This window comes from Coregonus clupeaformis, chromosome 10, assembly GCF_020615455.1.
Source record: "Coregonus clupeaformis isolate EN_2021a chromosome 10, ASM2061545v1, whole genome shotgun sequence".
NCBI classification, from domain to species: Eukaryota; Metazoa; Chordata; class Actinopteri; order Salmoniformes; family Salmonidae; genus Coregonus; species Coregonus clupeaformis.
In genome coordinates, this window is record NC_059201.1 from 40,995,025 (window position 1) to 41,016,521 (window position 21,497).

General features: G+C 42.8%; 2 protein-coding genes across 3 annotated transcripts; both read right to left on the reverse strand.

Annotated features, from left to right (window-relative positions):
- Positions 1-4,380: 4,380 nt before the first annotated feature.
- On the reverse strand, positions 4,381-12,253 carry LOC121575136 (adiponectin receptor protein 1). 2 transcript variants are annotated; one of them, XM_041888020.1, is made up of 8 exons: positions 12,118-12,253; positions 11,136-11,364; positions 10,437-10,553; positions 9,926-10,097; positions 8,247-8,433; positions 7,874-8,061; positions 5,462-5,655; positions 4,381-5,066 (listed from the first exon to the last, which is right to left on the reverse strand). In XM_041888020.1, the coding sequence occupies exons 2-8, from the start codon at positions 11,277-11,279 to the stop codon at positions 4,938-4,940; spliced, it is 1,131 nt and encodes a 376-aa protein (XP_041743954.1). In that variant the 5' UTR covers positions 11,280-11,364; positions 12,118-12,253; the 3' UTR covers positions 4,381-4,937. The 2 variants fall into 2 exon arrangements, with proteins under 2 accessions (XP_041743954.1, XP_041743952.1); XM_041888018.2 differs by having other exon boundaries at positions 11,136-11,357; positions 12,118-12,252.
- A 1,581-nt stretch (positions 12,254-13,834) lies between these two features.
- LOC121575135 (NADH-cytochrome b5 reductase 3) lies at positions 13,835-21,439 on the reverse strand. Its single transcript, XM_041888017.1, has 9 exons — positions 21,073-21,439; positions 18,743-18,889; positions 17,243-17,315; positions 16,849-16,955; positions 16,462-16,591; positions 15,888-15,971; positions 15,681-15,766; positions 15,379-15,478; positions 13,835-14,745 (listed from the first exon to the last, which is right to left on the reverse strand). Exons 1-9 carry the CDS (start codon positions 21,085-21,087, stop codon positions 14,573-14,575), a joined length of 915 nt encoding a protein of 304 aa, XP_041743951.1. The 5' UTR covers positions 21,088-21,439; the 3' UTR covers positions 13,835-14,572.
- Between the last annotated feature and the right edge of the window lie 58 nt (positions 21,440-21,497).

Below are 21,497 nucleotides of genomic sequence, written 5' to 3' on the forward strand. Positions count from 1 at the left end.
GACCTGGCCGTGTGGTGCCAGGATAACAACCTCTCCCTCAACGTGACCAAGACAAAGGAGATGATTGTGGACTACAGGAAAAAAAAGAGGACTGAGCACGCCCCCATTCTCATCGACGGGGCTGTAGTGGAACAGGTTGAGAGCTTCAAGTTCCTTGGTGTCCACATCACCAACGAACTATCATGGTCCAAACACACCAAGACAGTCGTGAAGAGGGTACGACAAAGCCTATTCCCCCTCAGGAGATTGAAAAGATTCGGCATGAGTCCTCAGATCCTCAAAAAATTCTACAGCTGCACCATCGAGAGCATCCTGACTGGTTGCATCACCGCCTGGTATGGCAACTGCTTGGCCTCTGACCGCAAGGCACTACAGAGGGTAGTGCGTACGGCCCAGTACATCACTGGGGCCAAGCTTCCTGCCATCCAGGACCTCTATACCAGGCGGTGTCAGAGGAAGGCCCTCAAAATTGTCAAAGACTCCAGCCACCCTAGTCATAGACTGTTCTCTCTGCTACCGCACAGCAAGCGGTACCGGAGTGCCAAGTCTAGGTCCAAAAGACTTCTCAACAGCTTCTACCCCCAAGCCATAAGACTCCTGAACAGCTAATCATGGCTACCCGGACTATTTGCACTGCCCCCCCACCCCATCTTTTTACGCTGCTGCTACTCTGTTAATTATTTATGCATAGTCACTTTAACTCTACCCACATGTACATATTACTTCAACTACCTCAACTAGCCGGTGCCCCCGCACATTGACTCTGCACCGATACCCCCCTGTATATATAGCCTCCCTACTGTTATTTTATTTTACTTCTGCTCTTTTTTTCTCAACACTTTTTTGTTGTTGTTTTATTTTACTTTTTTATTAAAAATAAATGCACTGTTGGTTAAGCGCTGTAAGTAAGCATTTCACTGTAATGTCTGCACCTGTTGTATTCGGCGCATGTGGCCAATAAAATTTGATTTGATTAGATTTGATTTGAAGTAAGGAGGTGGGTAGAGATAATCGCGAGCTAGTGAGATCCTATTGGTGCATTCTAGCATTTATTTGCATATTTCTGTTAGGTAACGCCTACTGTGTGAAGTGCCCGTGTGAAATAACTAAATTCACCCCTGCACTCCTAAACAACGCAATTTTTTACAACTTTGGGTAAAGTCTACAAAACGCAGTGCTGTTTGTTACAGATTCTAGTTTTAGAAACTGAATACTGTATGGAGATAAAATGTTTAATGATGAGAAAATTAGCAGAATGTCAGCCAAAATCCATCTCGCTCCATCTTCTCCCACTGGCCATATTTGGTAGTGAGTGGAAAAGCAAACCGGATGCTTCACATTTATACATCCGGTGAAATATCTGGCTCATTGTTCTGTGGTTGCACCTCCCCTGACTTCACTTCTCGACTTTCGTCAGTCGGTTGCTTTAGCCTTACCACTAAAACGTCCCCAATGCCCTTAGGTTCTCAGAAAGCAAATTCTATGGATGAGATTTTAACTATCAAAAATCCTGTTAAACTGGATGGGCCATATATGTCAAGGGTGTGCCTTTCCAAATCATATCCAATCAATTGAATTTACCACAGGTGGACTCCAAGATTCTGGGGGCTTTTTTGTTAGATTTCAGTGCGGCTTTTGACATTATCGATCATAGTCTGTTGCTGGAAAAAAGTATGTGTTATGGCTTTACACCCCCTGCTATATTGTGGATAAAGAGTTACCTGTCTAACACAACACAGAGGGTGTTCTTGAATGGAAGCCTCTCCAACAAAATCCAGGTAGAATCAGGAATTCCCCAGGGCAGCTGTCTAGGCCCATTATTTTATTCAATCTTTACTAACGCCATGCCACTGGCTTTGAGTAAAGCCAGTGTGTCTATGTATGCGGATGACTCAACACTATACACATCAGCTACCACAGCGACTGAAATGACAGCAACACTTAACAAAGAGCTGCAGTTAGTTTCAGAATGGGTGGCAAGGAATATGTTAGTCCTAAATATTTCAAAAACTAAAAGCATTGTATTTGGGACAAATCATTTACTAAACCCTAAATCTCAACTAAATCTTGTAATGAATAATGTGGAAATTGAACAAGTTGAGAAGACTAAATTGCTCTGGATTGTAAACTGTCACGGTCAAAACATATTGATACAACAATAGCTAGGATGGGGAGAAGTCCGTCTATAATAAAGCGCTGCTCTGCATTCTTAACAGCACTATCAACAAGGCAGGTCCTACAGGCCCTAGTTTTGTCGCACCTGGACTACTGTTCAGTCGTGTGGTCAGGTGCCACAAAGAGGCACTTAGGAAAATTGCAATTGGCTCAGAACAGGGCAGCACGGCTGGCCCTTGGATGTACACAGAGAGCCAACATTAATAATGTCAATCGCTCCTGGCTCAAAGTGGAGGAGAGATTTACTTCATCACTACTTGTATTTGTGAGAGGTATTGACATGTTGAATGAACCGAGCTGTCTGTTTGAACTACTGCCACCCATGCATACCCCACAAGACATGCCACCAGAGGTCTCTTCACAGTCCCCAAGTCAATAACAGACTATGGGAGGCGCACAGTACTACATAGAGCCATGACTACGTGGAACTCTATTCCACATCAAGTAACTCACGCCAGCAGTAAAATTATATTAAAAAAACATCTAAAAATACACCTTATGGAACAGCGGGGACTGTGAAGCAACACAAACACATGCATACAAACACACGATAACATACGCACTATACACAAGTACACATGGATTTTGTGTTATAGATATGTGGTAGTAGAGTAGAGGCCTGAGGGCACACACTTAATATGTTGTGAAATCTGTTATGTATTGTAATGTTTTTTAAATGTATAACTGCCATAATTTTGCTGGACCCCAGGAAGAGTAGCTGCTGCCTTGGCAGCTTTGTCATTATGGGGTATTGTGTGTAGATTGATGAGGAAAAACTATTTAATCAATTTTAGAATAAGGCTGTAATGTAACAAAATGTTGAAAAAGTCAAGGGGTCTGAATTCTTTCCGAATGCACTGTACTAGGAGTGATTAAATTATATGCAACACTCCAGTTAAATTATGACTTGTATAGATGTGGATAGACAAATGTGGCATTAATATGGTCAGTCTATCAATACGCCATGAAATGGACTACATTGAAGCAGCATTAGTAACTCAAATGGCTAAACAAATATAGTGACAAAACAATGTTCATGCGTGTGAAAAGTAGTGCAACATCACTATATCGGACAGAAGATGCATGACTTGGTTTGGTTCCCATTAATAAATATTTATTATGTGTTTACATTTCAGGGAAATGTATGATCCATCAACTTGTCTACACAGGATACAACACAAAGTCAAGAATACACAGATTGCTTAGTCTTTGTAATAAAGCCACAAAGTCAGCCTATTGGAGGTCAAAAGTTGAATAGTGATTTGATATAAGAAAAAAGATAAAAAGGTTCCTATCATATCTGGAGATCCTAATGAAGTTCACTTGAATGCAATATTGACCCATCTATTTAAAAACTATTTCCATTGGCCTAACATGCTGACTACACCGGCCATGCGTTTCTCTACTCGGACGAATAATCCACAGATAAAAAGGGAAACCTAGTTAGTTTCTAGTTATCTTCCTGATATCCAATAAGGAGGGGACTTGCAGCATGTGGTGCTTCTCAAATAGAACCAAGTTCTATTCTAGCGCTTGGCTACGCAGACACTCATTCACGCGAGCGGTGAGTGAAATGATTGAAGAACATGCATGTGTAAATTTATTTTGCAATGCTCGCGTTCGCAACGTGGCCGGTGAGGTTTGCATGTAAGGCACAGGAATACTAAATTATTATTCATTCACACTACATGGTGGACCCCATGCAATGACTTAACGTTTAAACGGTAATAACATACTGTTAAGGTGCAATAATTTGACCTTTAGAGTTCTGAAATTTAGCCTTAAAAAGAAACGAAACTCAAGATGAGAAGAGAAAGAGGACCTATTCCCAGATTTGCCCATTGTGCATTGCAAGGTTAGTTTCATACTAGCTATCAATCATACAAGATTGTGTTCAATTGAAAAGGGACTTGAGGGGTAAGGGTACCAAGCACCGTGTCTTGTAGGAAAGTAATTTAATTGTTTGCCTTCCAGTTCCATAACCCATACCTGGGTTGGGGTTGACTGCTTGTCAAAATGTATTTTTATGAACAGAATCAAATACCCTTAATGAATTGTTGGAATTGCCCATTGTTTTCAATTAGGACTTTTCAATGTTCAATTCATTAATTGAATTTCAATTAATAATAATAATAATAATAAGCCATTTAGCAGACGCTTTTATCCAAAGCGACTTACAGTCATGTGCGCATACATTTTTACGTATGGGTGGTCCCGGGGATCGGGACCACCCATACGTAACCCTGGCGTTACAAGCGCCATGCTCTACCAATTGAGCTATAGAGGACAGAATAAATATGGAATGTATTGACCCCAACCCAGACCCATTCTATCACATAAGCCTCCTACAGCTTGATGTAGGAAGCTCTGGAGGCCAAGAAAGACACCATTACGATATCTCTATGACTCTCAAAAGGTTCCCATCCTTCAATGGAACATGTAATCAATCTGGTCAAAACCCTGTTGTTCTTAATGAGCTAAAGTCAAGCCTAGAGCTTCATTTTGATTTAAAAAAGTGGTGCCGCATCGGCGGGATGCCCCTCCATATAGTTCACTGGCTAAAGCTACTTTAAATGGGGAGAAAGGAGCCCAAGCAGAGAAACACCACCAGAAAACCAAGTATGACATGAGCAAATCAGGGGAGGAGAAGAAGGGTGGAGAGAAGGAGCTACGGGGGACCATGGCGTGTTCCAGCGGTACTTTATAGGGTAGGGAGGCGGATCGACCAGCAAATGGCTGAGGGGGCCACAGCTGGGCCGCTTTCAGAGAAGGGTGTCGTCAGTGCAGCCTCCCTCCAGGCCGTAGCGGAACTCCTGCAGGTTGGTGACGCCGTAGAAGTGGATGAAGGCTGCTGCCACCACCAGGACATGGAAGATCTGGTGGGAGTGGAACTGAGGAGAGAGGGAGGTCAGAGGTGCGTCCCAAATGGCACCATCATTCTCTATTTAGTGCATTAACCCCATAAGGCTCTGGTCAAAAGTAGTGCACTAAATAGGGAATAAGGTGCCATTTGGGATGCATCCAGAGTATCTCCAAAGGCTCCTCTGGTTGGAGCGTGGCGTTTGCAAACCTAAAGTTCTAGGGGTTTGATTACTGCATGGGCCGCATATGCCTACAGTTCAGTACAGAACGTGAGAACGTAAGTCACATCACATAAAAGCATTTGATAAATGACCATAACATTATTATATAATAATCCCAAATGGCAGCCTATATAGTGCACTACTTTTGACCAGAGTGTTGCAGTATAAATGGAATAGGGTAAAAAAAAAAGTGCCTGTCTTACCCAGATGTCACATTTGCCGGGGAAGTAGCGTTCGGGGATCCTGGCGGCGTACAGTCCGGCGCCAGTGATGTACATGGCGCCCATCAGGTAGAACCAGCCCATCTGTCCCACAGTGGTGGCCTTGACGAAGCCCTCCTCGATGGTGAAGTGGACTGTGGGGACGATGCCGCTCAGTCCCAGGCCCATGAACACTCCTGTGGGAGACATGGAGGGGAAAGGTTGTTTGGTGGAAGCACTGGGCTGGAGAATCCGTAGTATAGGACAGGGGTCTTCAACCTTTTCTTGCCCAGCGACCCCCTCCCAGGAAAACCAGCAACCCATCATACGTTAGCAAAATATATTTTGTACTTTTTTCCCCCCCATATCTTGTCCTATCATCAGGTAAATGATAATGGCAAGGAGAAGTAAAACATTTTAAAATTAATAGATTTGGTAGATAGTTTCATTTTTTTGACCTCCCCACATTATAATGGACTGGTAGCCTATTTGCAGGTGCTTCTTCAAAGCCTGTCAGATACTCCAGTGAGTAATTGGCCCCAATGAGTGTAATTTGCTCTATATCAGGAGTTGAGAAATAAAGTTGACATCATTAGCAATACGATATTCTCCTCTTTTCTACTTTAGGTATGTAATTAAAAATGTGCTTATTCTGTTGTTGCTAGCGATATTCATAGAAACATTCAAATAAAATTAACAAATCTTACTATAAAGATAGTAGCTACAGTGGGGCAAAAAAGTATTTAGTCAGCCACCAATTGTGCAAGTTCTCCCACTTAAAAAGATGAGAGAGGCCTGTAATTTTCATCATAGGTACACGTCAACTATGACAGACAAATTGAGAAAAAAAAATCCAGAAAATCCCATTGTAGGATTTTTAATGAATTTATTTGCAAATTATGGTGGAAAATAAGTATTTGGTCACCTACAAACAAGCAAGATTTCTGGCTCTCACAGACCTGTAACTTCTTCTTTAAGAGGCTCCTCTGTCCTCCACTCGTTACCTGTATTAATGGCACCTGTTTGAACTTGTTATCAGTATAAAAGACACCTGTCCACAACCTCAAACAGTCACACTCCAAACTTCACAATGGCCAAGATCAAAGAGCTGTCAAAGGACACCAGAAACAAAATTGTAGACCTGCACCAGGCTGGGAAGACTGAATCTGCAATAGGTAAGCAGCTTGGTTTGAAGAAATCAACTGTGGGAGCAATTATTAGGAAATGGAAGACATACAAGACCACTGATAATCTCCCTCGATCTGGGGCTCCATGCAAGATCTCACCCCGTGGGGTCAAAATGATCACAAGAACGGTGAGCAAAAATCCCAGAACCACACGGGGGGACCTAGTGAATGACCTGCTGAGAGCTGGGACCAAAGTAACAAAGCCAACCATCAGTAACACACTACGCCGCCAGGGACTCAAATCCTGCAGTGCGAGACGTGTCCCCCTGCTTAAGCCAGTACATGTCCAGGCCCGTCTGAAGTGCATTTGGATGATCCAGAAGAGGATTGGGAGAATGTCATATGGTCAGATGAAACCAAAATATAACTTTTTGGTAAAAACTCAACTCGTCATGTTTGGAGGACAAAGAATGCTGAGTTGCATCCAAAGAACACCATACCTACTGTGAAGCATGGGGTTGGAAACATCATGCTTTGGGGCTGTTTTTCTGCAAAGGGACCAGGACGACTGATCCGTGTAAAGGAAAGAATGAATGGGGCCATGTATCGTGAGATTTTGAGTGAAACCCTCCTTCCATCAGCAAGGGCATTGAAGATGAAACGTGGCTGGGTCTTTCAGCATGACAATGATCCCAAACACACCGCCCGGGCAACGAAGGAGTGGCTTCGTAAGAAGCATTTCAAGGTCCTGGAGTGGCCTAGCCAGTCTCCAGATCTCAACCCCATAGAAAATCTTTGGAGGGAGTTGAAAGTCTGTGTTGCCCAGCGACAGCCCCAAAACATCACTGCTCTAGAGGAGATCTGCATGGAGGAATGGGCCAAAATACCAGCAACAGTGTGTGAAAACCTTGTGAAGACTTACAGAAAACGTTTGACCTGTGTCATTGCCAACAAAGGGTATATAACAAAGTATTGAGAAACTTTTGTTATTGACCAAATACTTATTTTCCACCATCATATGCCAATAAATTCATTAAAAATCCTACAATGTGATTTTCTGGATTTTTTTTTCTAATTTTGTCTGTCATAGTTGACGTGTACCTATGATGAAAATTACAGGCCTCTCTCATCTTTTTAAGTGGGAGAACTTGCACAATTGGTGGCTGACTAAATACTTTTTTTCCCCACTGTATATGGTATGTTGTATTAACACATTTACATGCATGTCCTTGCTCTGTATCTACGTCACAGTTCACTCTGACAGGCTGGTTAATATGTGGTGCAGCACCTGCTCGTGTGGGCCGGTGCGCGGGCGTGGAGAAGCGTTCCCACTGGGCCACTACGATGGCGGCGATGCCCAGCACACAGACAATGGTGAGGTAGATGAGGCGTGGCTGCGGGGAACAGTAGAACGAGTAGTAGAGCCAGGGCACGAAGGAACCCATGATCAGCAGGGCGATACCTGAGTAGTCAAGCCTAAAGGGAGAAACAACACCGTGGAGGTTTGATGAAGGATGAGGCAGATCCATTTGGATGACACTCCAACTTAAAACCATTTCTGAAATGAAACATTACATTTCTTCTCAGAAACACAGGAGTGCTAATTGGAAAACAAACAAAGTTCTGCGTGAGCAAGAGGGAGGGGGGCCATGTGGCCTTACTTGGAGAAGGTGCGAGACACTTTCTCAGAGTGGCAGTAGACGGTATGAAAGAGCCAGGAGAAGCTGAGGCAGAGCACGGCGCCCAGAAAGAACATCCCAAACACCACCTTCTCCTGCAGGGGCGCCATGAAGTACATGTTGGGCCTCAGAATGGTGTATGTGCCCAGACAAATAAACAGGATCAGCCCTGGGGGTTGGAGAGGTGAGGCCATCATTAGTGGATCAGTAATCATATAGGGCATATCATAACAAATTAATATTAGCAAAAGAAAGGGATCTCTATGGGGCATACTGTATATACATTGGGGGGCACAATCAAGGCCATTGTATATGGAAATGTGATGTGTAGAGGAGGCACAATTCTTTGCTATGTAGTATGGATAAGTGACTGCATTGCTTAACAGCAGCACGCTGAACTTCTACTGAATGTGCCCTAGTTGTGGGGAACATGGACTTGTGCTTCACAGCAACTTTATAGGCATAAGGTTAAACATGTGAGGATTGGCCAGAAGTATGTGGACACCTGCTCGTCGAACATATAATTCAAAATTCTTGGCCAATAATATGGAGTTGGTCCCCCAATTGCTGCTATAACAGCCTCCACTCTAATGAGAAGGCTTTCCACTAAATGTTGGAACATTGCTGCGGGGAATTGCTTCCATTCAGCCACAAGAGCATTAGTGAGGTCGGGCAGTCAGCGTTCAAATTCATCCCAAAGGTGTTTGATGGGGTTGAGGTCAGGGCTCTGTACAGGCCAGTCAAGTTCTTCCACACCGATCTCGACAAACCATTTCTGTATGGACCTCGCTTTGTGCACGAGGCATTCTCATGCTGAAACAGGAAAGGGCCTTCCCCAAACTGTTGCCACAAAGTCGGAAGCACAGAATAGTCTAGAATGTCATTGTATGCTGTAGCGTTAAGATTTCCCTTCATTGGAACTAAGGGGCCTAGCCCAAACCATGAAAAACAGCCCCAGACCCTTATTCCTCCTCCACCAAACTTTACAGTAGGCACTTATGCATTGGGGAAGGTAGGGTCCTCCTGGCATCCGCCAAACCCAGATACGTCTGTCGGACTGCCATATGGTGAAGCGTGATTCATCACTCCAGAGAACGCGTTTCCACTGCTCCAGAGTCCAATGGCGGCGAGCTTTACACCACTCCAGCCGACGCTTGGCATTGCGCATGGTAATCTTAGGCTTGTGTGCGGCTACTTGACCATGGAAACCCATTTCATGACACTCCCGATGAACAGTTATTGTGCTGACGTTGCTTCCAGAGGCAGTTTGGAAGTCTGTAGTGAGTGTTGCAACCGAGGACAGACTATTTTTATGCACTATGCGCTTCAGCACTCGGCAGTCCCACTTCGCGGCTGAGCTGTTTTCGCTCCTTGACGTTTCAACTTCACAATAACAGCATTTACAGTTGACCGGGGCAGCTCTATCTGGGCAGAAATTTGACGAAATGACTTGTTGGAAAGGCGGCATCCTATGACGGTGCCACATTGAAGGTCACTAAGCTCTTCAGCACAGGCCATTCTACTGCCATTATTTGTCTATGGAGATTGCATGGCTGTGTGCTCAATTTTATAACGGGTGTCTCTGAAATAGCCGAATCCACTCATTTGAAGGGATGTCCACATACTTTGGGCCATTTAGTGTATCTCACACACTCACTCACCCAGAAGGTGGGTCCAGATGTTCCCTGTTTCTGTATGGATCCTGAAGATGCTTCCAAAGCAGGCGCGGAAGGAGGGCATCGGGGGCCGGTGTCCATGCAGGAGGTAGTCGTTGTCCTTCAGCCACTCCGGCAGGACATGAAAAGGGATTACCCTCCAGCTACCCTTCCACACCTGAAACACAAGGGTATAGGCTTACATGAATGTCCTGTTCATCTCACCAGTCTTATTCTCTCTGTGTATGAACTTAGACAGAGCAGCCATGGGGCTGTTCCAGAAAGCAGGATCAATGAGTTAGCCAGCTAACTGTCCCAGAATTCTGAAATAACTTCATATTTTCAAGAAATATAGACTTGAAATGGGCATGGTATAATTGACTCGACAACCAACAACCCATATTCAAGTTTAGCTTTCTAAATGAATCAGAAAATCAAGAGATATATTTGGCTTGTTATCAAAGTTAGCTGGCTAACTTAATGATCCTGCTTTCTGGAACAGCCCAATGATGCCTACTTTGTGCACAAACTCCTCCATCTTCTCCATGGCGTGGTGAGCCTGGAGGGGCAGCGTCAGGACCCCTTCCACCTCTTCGTCGTCATCATCATCATCATCAGGCAGAACTGAGGCCCCCTGCAGACAGCCAGAGAGAAGGTGGAAGGTGATTTAGTTAGGCGAGTAGAGCGGTGCAGTATAATAGTGAACACATGAGAAACAAATCCTAGTTGGCTTTGATCTACTTTTCCCTGACCATTACTTAGGTGTGACCCCACCAAGCTGAGCTCTATTTCTCAATGACCTCACCCTACATTTGTTTTGTCTTCAACTGGGGTCTATTTAGGAGGGTGCAACGCTACAGAACATTCAGATAAACGCATTGTGTAGAACAAACCAATTTGTCTGCCATGTAGAATAGGCCAATAAGGAGTTCTACAACGTTCTGAACTTTCACCTCTCTGAATACACCCATGCTTTCATTAGAAACTTTGGTGTTTGCAGACCACCTGAATCTTTCAAAATGTTGATTTGGAAGATTCTGCGCCATGCTTTAGAAATTACCTGTGGTAATACAGTAGTTGAGTCCGGCTTCATCACAAATGACACCCTATTCCCTATATAGTGCACTACTTTTAACTAGGGCCCATAGGAAACTGATCAAAATTACGGGGAATAGGGTGCCATTTGGGATGTAACCTTTGTCTCCCCCACTCTCACCTCCGACATCATGCCTTTCCCCGCTGCCTGCCGGCCCGCCTCCTCCAGCAGGGGTCCCAGCTCCATCAGCTCTACATCCGGGACACGGCAGTCCTCCGAGATTCGACAGTCTGCATCGCTCGCAGACCCGTTTCGGCCTGACATAGGGAGACTGCCTGATGACCTGTCCTCTGCCCGTGTGTCCTGCTGAAGCCTGGCACTTCAGTTCTCAGTTGGCCAGTGCTGAGGACTCAATAAATCACAATTAATTTGGCAAATAAATACATTGGCTAGCCAGTTACTGTAGTTGTTCACTTAAATAACTAGATTTCAAATTTCAACTAACTTCACCTGTGACAATTGCACCTGATGTGGATTTTTGGTAGGTCTACATTTCCCACCGACAGATTGTCCTTGCCTGCTCTTGCATTCAGCACTGAATGTGTGAAGCGTCCAGTATTCCTTTGACATACATTTTTACACCACCTTATATCATGCTCAACTATACAGTCGTGAAAATATTAACTCGTTAAATTAGCATTTTACAACAGTGAAGACGAATAGTTACTCTGCTAAAATGTCAAGAAGACCAAAATTGCTCTTGCTAGACGGACGAAAAAGGTAGGTATCTAGTAGCTAACAAACAAACAAACAAAACTGGCAAGACTGTTGTATCAGCTGGTTGGCTAGCTTAGAACAAAACATCCACACACAATAGTATTCTTAGAAGCATGGAATTGAATAGCAAGATAACGACTTGACACCCCCCAAACTCCTTTAATATTATTTGGCTGACATGATTGCTAGTAAATTATAGTTTGAGCCCGAAGCTAACGCACGCTAGCTGCTAGCATATTAGCGTTCGCATTTCGAAGAAAGCTGGCCACATCTGGCTGTATCGAACCAATACCAAACACCCTGACACAATTGCAATGACTGGATCTGCAAAAATATTGTTCGTTGTTGTAGCTAGCTAGTTAACATTTTCATTCAACAGACGTACCTGATACTCCAGACGGCAAGGGAAATGTGACCCTGATCCCTTCCGGATTCTCACAAAAACAAGCCGAACAGTCACGCAGCACCGCTAATGAAAATGACAAGTTACATTAATGCCAAGCAACGGGTTTACGTTTAACTGGCTCTCATAAACAATGACACAGAGTCTCCATCTAGTGGTTAAAATTGCAATTGTACAACGGTTAAAATAGTTTAGATTTAGGCCTAACCCCAAAATATGTAAACTATGAATGATATCAAATCAACGAAGGCTAAAAATAGTACTGTTCTATTCCCAGGTCATGCACGTGCTTCTGCTATTAATGATTCAGTGGAATCGCATTACCTCCATAATAGTGCCTGCACGAACCCACATGAAACATGACACCCATTCGAAAGTTACTTGTCGTTTACAATAATGGTTGTACAGTATGTGAAAAGTTGTATTCAGCCCTGAGCTGCCTCAGCCACATTTTAGCAGCACAAGAAAGGTTTACTAAAAATAAAATAAAAAATCCTCATCCAGCCCTTTACTTGTGGATAGAGAGCTACTCCTACCCCCAAACGAACTGCCATTCAGCATCTCCAATCCTCAGTAATCCCTAATCCCTGTCAACAAAGGGGGTTGAACTGTACTGTAGGCAGTGGAATTAGATGAACATTTCCAACTCCCAATCTGTCCCAGCATTTGGAGCAGACTACATCGTCTGCTCAAATGTAGATTACTCCTCGTTGCGACAGCATTCAATTGCCACAGTCAGAGCTACGTTGTTCCAGCAAACGGTGTTTTCCTCCTCAATACTCTATTTTGCAACCAGGGATAATATCTAAGGAATGGTCCAGCCAAATACGTAAACAGAACAGGATGGATCATGTATGAGTGGAAGCAATTTGAAATGCTGTCAGAAATTTTATTGTTTTTTCTCTTCATAAACACAGAATACATTTTACAACGAGTGTAGTGCATTGCAGATAAAACTCTTATTAAAGTATAATATATCAAACAATTGCCACAGGCATACAAAAGCGCCTTTAATAATTATGCCCACTGAATCTCACTCTACACTTCCACGTTAGCTAATGTGGATGCTACCATGATTACGGATAGTCCTGAATTAATCTTGAATAATGATGAGTGAGAAAATCACATTAGTACAAATATCATACCCCCCAAAACATGCTAACCTCTCACTATTACAAAAACAGGGGAGGTTAGCATTTTTGTGTGTGTGGGGGAGGGGTATATTTGTGGGTCTAACTTTCTCACTCATCATTATTTACGATTCATTCAAGACTATCCATAATCATGGTAGCATCCACATTAACATAGAAGTGTTTAGAAACATATTATATTCTTATTTACAATAAAAAAGACTCCAAAATAATGACACAATACATTATTTACCATTCATTTCTATTGGTCACAAAATAATTTGAGACCAAAACAAACAGCAAATGCATCCAACAAGTTTGTAGAGTCACAAACTTGATGTAATCATTGCTTGCTATGAATATGGGACCAAATACTCATATTTTGACTACTTTAATACACATAAGTGAATTTGTCCCAATACTTTTGGTCCCCTAAAATGGGAGGACTATGTACAAAAAGTGCTGTAATTACTAAACGGTTCACCAGATATGGATGAAAATACCCTCACATTAAAGCTGACAGTCTGCATTTTAACCCCATAGTCATTGTATAATTTCAAATCCAAAGTGCTGGAGTACAGAGCCAAAACAACAACAAAATTGTCAATGTCCCAATAATTATGGAGGGCACTGTATATATTTGTAACACTCACAGCAGATGCCAAAATACAGTATAATGCATCTCTGCAGAAGCTGAAATAATTAAGTGCATATCATTTGTCATGTGTGCGTTTAAAGCAATGCTGCCTGGGCGGCCTCCTCATATTTAGCACTGCACCCCTGGGCGTAATTCAGTTCAATATGCGGCTTTATCTTTATGTTCTGTTCTCTCTGTCCGGTTCTTAGGAAGAACGCTCAAGGGTAAGAACATAAATAATAAATCAAAGCCTCAACAGCTCACCTAAAAATACACAGGGCCCAATCAATTGTAGCTATCAGCAGGGGATGGAGGCAGAGCTTAGTGGAGGCCAATAATACAAAGATAGGACTTTGGTTGTAAGTGAGCATTTAATGCTCAACCTGATAGATAAGAGGCCATGTCTGCACTTATTAGATGGGGCTTTTGGCAGTAGATTGATGCAGTGCTTCAAGTGGACTGAAATAGGTGCCGGTACTCATTTTGGGTGCTGGTATTGTATAAATATTTAGGTGCTGGAACTCTGCAATAGATTTAAGCCAATATTTTTTAAGAGATGCTGGTTCTCAAGCAGTAGTTTCGACCCATGTCTAGCACTGAATTTATGTCCTTGTTGAATTGAGAAGGCCCAGGCCGGGGGTGGCTGGGAGGAGAGTCCCTAGGCTGGAGACTAGTAGGCAAAGCGCTGACTCTGCCGGTAGCCCAACTTGTCCAGGTTTGGGTTGCAGGCAAACTGGATCATGGGGGGCGGACCGCACATGAGCACCAAGGTGTCGTCACTGGGGGCGGGCAGGTGCTCCTGGATCATGTCCGCGTTGATGAAGCCCTCACTGTACTCCCAGCCTGAGCCACACAAATGGATCTTATTCAATCTTTCATGGGATCACAAACAAGTACCGGTATGCATAAGGATTCAAATAAAATAAAATGTATTCGTCACATACACAGTTTACAGCAGGTATAAAAGGTGCAGCGAAAGGCTTATGTGCTAGCTCCCTCAACAATGCAGTACATTAACCAATAATAACAATGAAGAGTCAAGTCAAACATAACAAGTAGTAGAAGAGGTAGTATGCATAGTAATAATTGACTGTATTTATACTATTTAGTAATATAGTGGTTAGTGGAATCAATAGTATATATATGAGTTCTGAGTGTGTGTGTGTGCTTGTGTGTGTGTTTATGGGTTCTTGTGTGTGTGTTTGTGTGTAAGGGTTGGATGTGTGGGTAGTCAGTGTAAATAATTTATAAGGTGCATATACTTTAGTCTCTCTGGTGCAAATAGTCTCTAAGGCACATGTCTGTGCAGGGAGACAGCTAGTTTGTGCTTTTCAGCAGTCTGAAAAGCTATTGTGACATAATATACACAATGAAAACTAATTCAAGACGATAATACAAATTTACACATTTGTTAAGACTTCTGAAATCTGGATGCCAACACTTGAGCAACGCAAGCAAAAGCCATAAGTCACATACCCTTGGGTGCCCTGTCCACTGTAAACCACAGCTTGAAGCGGTCTGGGTGTCTGACTTGGACCTCCTCCAGCTCATCCCTCAGCAGGATGTCCTTCTCAGTCTGCCATGAGCACGCACGCATTCACACACACAACACACAGTTAACAAAGGTGACTGGTTCAGTGTTAACTCTCAACCTAAGCAAACCTATGAGCTACATCCACAGTGAAGCTAGTATTAAGCATTTATCTGTCCTTTATTTATAGAGATTATATTAAAAGTCTATTTTAGGAGAGAGGCCAGTGTGGGCGGCAGCCACACACCTGGTTGGCATACAGCAGGCTGCAGGTGGTCCTGTCACTGGGGTCCTTCATGATAGCTCGCACCAGCTGTAGCATAGGGGTGATGCCTACAGACAGGGAAGGGAGTTCAGCACCAGGAACTAAAAGCGCTTACTCTACATTTACCTGTGCTTAGACAACATTTAATAGTTTAGGTTCAGAGGGCAGGGTTGGGAAGGGAAGAGTCACCTGTTCCTCCAGCTATCAGACCCACAGTACTGGCAACTTTTATCTCAGCAGGATACTTTTTGTCTGTCTGAACTGCAAACTGCCCTGTTGAATGGAATGGGAGAAAGCGATGAAACACAAGAGTTATCTTATCCAAAATGGAAGACAGTTGTTGGGTGTGTCCATTATCCATTATCATCTAATAATACTGAGAGAATATATTTGAGTGGCAATACAGTAAAATTATATTCTTTAGGCAGTGCTTTTCTGGAGCCATTGGGGCATGAAAGTTGCAAAATGCGATGCAGAAAGCCAGATATTACACATAACACAAGTACTGTTTACTTATTCAGTAGACTTAAGGTTGAAAACAAGTATGTACACACATGATCAGTCTCAGCCAGCCACACCACACTTAAGTACACAAAGCTAAAACACCCATTCCATTGCAGACTATGTGTGCGTCCCAAATGGCACCTGATTCTTATGGGCCCTGGTAAAAAGTATTGCACTATATAGGAAATAGGGTACCATTTGGGACACATAATTTGTAAATATCAGAGGGAGGGTGTGCCAGGCAGCAGACTGGTCGTACCATGTCCTTTGTACTCCAGCAGGCCTCCTGGTCCTCTGAAGTCTACCACGTCTCCCAGCTGCAAACTCTCCAGGTACTGGGACATCTTCCCCCCGTCAGGAAACTTGAGGTGCACATTCCTGAAGTAGATCTGGGGAGAAATGTTATCCATGAAATATACTTTGCAGATCAGGGTCCGTATGTATCAAGCTTCTCATAATATGTGCTGATTTAGGATCAGTTTTTATTTTCGATCACAAAGAATAAGATTACATGGACAAAGGGAACCTGATCCTAGATCACCACTACTACTCTGAGACTCTTGATACATACAGACCCAGGTTTGATAGTACTAGCGTGTTCAGTTTCAGTATTTGATATAGGATTGCTTTGACAAGCCATACATACCTTCACAACCAGGTCAACATATCCTTTGTCGTCGTCGCTGGACACAGGTGTGTATGGTCTGACTACCAGGCTGCCGTCAATACGGGCAGAGAGGTATACATGATTCCCTAGACAAAACAAATAAGGTGGTTAGAAACACAAAGACAACACCGATTGAAAATACTGCTAGGGTCATTGGGTGTGGCTTCACCCTCTGATTGTTCTGCTAAATGACTCATACAGTAAAGAGCATTCCAGGAACGCGAATCAAGTATTACGCTGTGATTGTAGTTATTATGCTGGTGAGCTAAAGGACTATTTATATTAATGGCACTGAATTGTACCAAATAATAATCAATGATCAAACTGTCTCTTCACAAAACCCAGAAAGAACAATGTGCAAGTGAAGACTTACCTACAGGCAGTCCCAGGATATGTTCTACTGAGGGAAGTCGAAAGCGGAACCTGCGAGTATCATGGTTGATCACCTATGAAAAGAGGCCATACATACTGAGCCATACATACACTATATATACAAAAGTATGTGGACACCCCTTCAAATTAGTGGATTCGGCTATTATTTCATCCACACCCATTGCTGACAGGTGTATAATTTTTTTTAGCACACAGCCATGCAATCTCTATAGACAAACATTGGCAGTAGAATGGCCTTACTGAAGAGCTCAGTGACTTTCAACGTGGCACCGTCATAGGATGCCACCTTTCCAACAAGTCAGTTCGTCAAATTTCTACCTTGCAACAGCTGCCCCGGTCAACTGTAAGTGCTGTTATTGTGAAGTGGAAACGTCTAGGAGCAACAATGGCCGCGAAGTGGTAGGCCACACAAACTCACAGAATGGGACCGCCGAGCGCGTACAAATCGTCTGTCCTCAGTTGCAATCCTCACTACCGAGTTCCAAACTGCCTCTGGAAGCAACGTCAGCACAAGAACTGTTCGTTGGGAGCATCATGAAATGGGTTTCCATGGCCGAGCAGCCGCACACAAGCCTAAGATCACCATGCGCAATGCCAAGCGTCGGCTGGTGTGGTGTAAAGCTCGCCGCCATTGGACTCTGGAGCAGTGGAAACGCGTTCTTTGGAGTGATGAATCACGCTTCACCATTTGGCAATCCGACGGACGAATCTGGGTTAGGCGGATGCCAGGAAAACTCTACCTGCCCCAATGCATAGTGCCAACTGTAAAGTTTGGTGGAGGAGGAATAATGGTCTGGGGCTGTTTTTCATGGTTCGGGCTAGGCCCCTTAGTTCCAGTGAAGGGAAATCTTAACGCTACAGCATACAATGACATTCTAGACGATTCTGTGCTACCAACTTTGTGGCAACAGTTTGGGGAAGGCCATTTCCTGTTTCAGCTTGACATTACCCCAGTGCACAAAGCGAGGTCCATACAGAAATGGTTTGTCGAGATCGGTGTGGAAGAACTTGACTGGCCTGCACAGAGCCCTGACCTCAACTCCATCGAACACCTTTGGGATGAATTGCAACGCTGACTGCGAGCCAGGCCTAATCGCCCAACATCAGTGCCCGATCTCACTAATGCTTGTGGCTGAATGGAAGCAAGTCCCCGCAGAAATGTTCCAACATCTAGTGGAAAGCCTTCCCAGAAGAGTGAAGACTGTTATAGCAGTAAAGGGGGACCAACTCCATATTAATGCCCATGAATTTGGAATGAGATGTTCGACGAGCAGGTGTCCACATACTTTCGGTCATGTAGTGTACATTGGTTTTGTCACAATGCACTGGAGCAACAACTACTACCAACATTCAGTTAAATGTTAAGACAAAGATTATTTCCATGGAGTACATATATGAATTAGGCACAGGCCTATGAAGCACAGACCAAAAATGTCTAATTAATTTCCTACAGAGTATCTGTTTCAATAGCCCACAGTACCTCTTTGTCGATGAGCGTTAGCTGGTATTTTTTAGTAGAGTCAAGCAAGGTGACTGGAGGCTTCTTCTTCTTGCCTAGATAGAGGGCTACAATTATGCCCACAGTGGACAGCAATACCACCCCAGCAGTCACAGCTACCGTCGTGGACTATATACAAGAGAGAAAATAGGTTTTATGGTATAATAATAATAATAATCATAAATCCTTCAAAGTATTCACACCCCTTGACTTTTTCCACATTTTGTTGTGTTACAAAGTGTGATTAAAATGAATTTGTCATTTTTTGTTAACGATCTACACAAAATACTATGCAATGTCAAATAAAACACTCATATGTCTTGATTAGATAAGTATTCAACCCTCTGAGTGAATACATGTTAGAATCACCTTTGGCAGCGATTACAGCTGTGAGTCTTTCTGGGTAAGTCTCTAAGAGCTTTGAATACCTGGATTGTTCAATATTCTTTGCACATTATTTATTTATTTATTCTTCAAGCTCTGTCAAGTTGGTTGTTGATCGTTGCTAGACAGCCATTTTTCAGGTCTTGCCATAGATTTTCAAGCTGAGTTAAGTCCAAACTGTTACTAGGCCACTCAGGCACATTCAATGTCGTCTTGGTAAGCAACAGTGTATATTTGACCTTGTGCTTTAGGCTATTGTCCTGCTGAAATGTGCATTTGTCTCCCAGTGTATGTTGGAAAGCAGACTGAACCAGGTTTTCCTCTAAGATTTTTCCTGTACTTAGATCTATTACGTTTATTTTTATCCAAACAAACTCCCTAGTCCTTGCCAATGACAAGCATATGCATAACATGATGCAGCCACCACCATGCTTGAAAATATGAAGAGATGTGTTGTATTTGCCCCAAACATAAAGCTTTGTATTCAGGACAGTTAATTTCTTTGCCACATTTTTTTGCAGTTCTACTTTAGTGCCTTATTGCAAACAGGATACATGTTTTTGAATATATTTTATTCTGTACAGGCTTCTTTCTTTTTCCTCTGCCATTTTGTAAAGTAACTACAATGTTGCTGACCCATCCTCAGTTTTCTCCTATCACAGCCATTCAACTCCGTAACTATTTTAAGGTCACCATTGGCCTCCTGGTGAAATCCCTGAGCTGTTTCCTTCCTCTCCGGCAACTGAGTTAGGAAGGACGACTGTATCTTTGTAGTGACTGGGTGTATTGATACACCATCCAAAGTGTAATTAATAACTTCACCATGCTCAAAGGGATATTCAATATCTGCTTTTATTATTTGTACCCATCTACCAATAGGTGCCCTTCTTTGCGAGGTATCGGAAAACCTCCCTGGTCTTTGTGGTTGAATCTGTGTTTGAAATCACTGCTCGACTGAGGGACCTTACAGATAAATCATGTTAAACACTACTATTGCACGCAGAGTCCATGCAACTTATGTGATTTTTACTCCTTAACTTATTTAAGCTTGCCATAACAAAGGGGTTGAATACTTATTGACTCAAGACATTTGAATTTCATTTTTTAAAGTTAATTTGTAAAAATGTCTAAAAACATGATTCCACTTTGACATTATGGAGTATTGTGTGTAGGCCAGTGACATAAAATCTAATTTCCCCATTTTACATGCAGGTTGTAACACAACATTTGCAAGTCAAGTGATGTGATGTTTTTCTGAAGGCACTGTATAACATGGATAATGTTAAACTGTTTTCATTCTGGAAATTATCTGCTATTATACATTTCTAAGGCACTCATTGTCTCAGAATGATAGTAATCTGATTAAGGATAAAGTAGGCTAAAAAAGGGAATCTGTGAACAAAATATCAGTCTCCTGGAGGCCATTTGTCAATAGCTTGTGTACTGGCAGTACTTGTGTAGTTGCTTTTTAAATACAACCAAATTCTCTAAGGTTAAAAAAGCATCGCTTGCTGCAAAGGCTGCGGTGACAGATGTACGAGCACAGTTGGTTGCTTGGCTGACAGCTAGGCAAGATGAGTAACTTGCACAAATTTACAACATGAGTCACTAGGCTAGTAAGCTAGTTATCTTTTTATCGGGTCAATCTCAGAGCTAAATCTTCCAATTCTGTGCGTTTAAATTTGACATAATATGACCAGTTCAGGGAAGATAAATTATCTGACAGCTGCAGTGTTTTGTTACCGCTCTGTTTATCAACAAAGTACCGTTAGCTAGCTGACTAGCTAACTTACTAGCTAGGAACTACTTGCAAGCAACCTTATGACTGGCTATCAGGTGCTGCTAGCATATGTAACTAGCTAAAGTAGCTACTGTACGCAGACAAGCAACCCTGGAAAGAATGTATTTAAACGTCAGGACATTCTTACCAATGCGTACTTCATGGCGATTCTGAATCCCCCAGAGCAAGGTTATCTTGTTGAAGCGAAGATGTACTTGGCTAGCTATAGGTTATCATCAGAGAAGGCACACCCAAAGAATTTAGTAGATGGGAGGACGTATTTAGCGGTTAAACCAAATTTGTCCAACTTCCGTTGGAGAGAAGCGGAAATGCAACCACATTTTACAGTTGCACGATTATGATACTTCTGCGGAGTAAACAGCAGCTTTGTTCTCAAGTGAAATGAAATATTCTGCCATAAAAGGTAGTAAAATAAAGTATGCAGTGGATGGCGGATAGGCAATGAAATCAATAAGATACATCGAATCTTGCAAACCAACTACTAGATTTACTTCAAAAGAATGTGAGTTTTGAAAATACAGCTTAGTTTATTTATTTATTTTTTACATACTC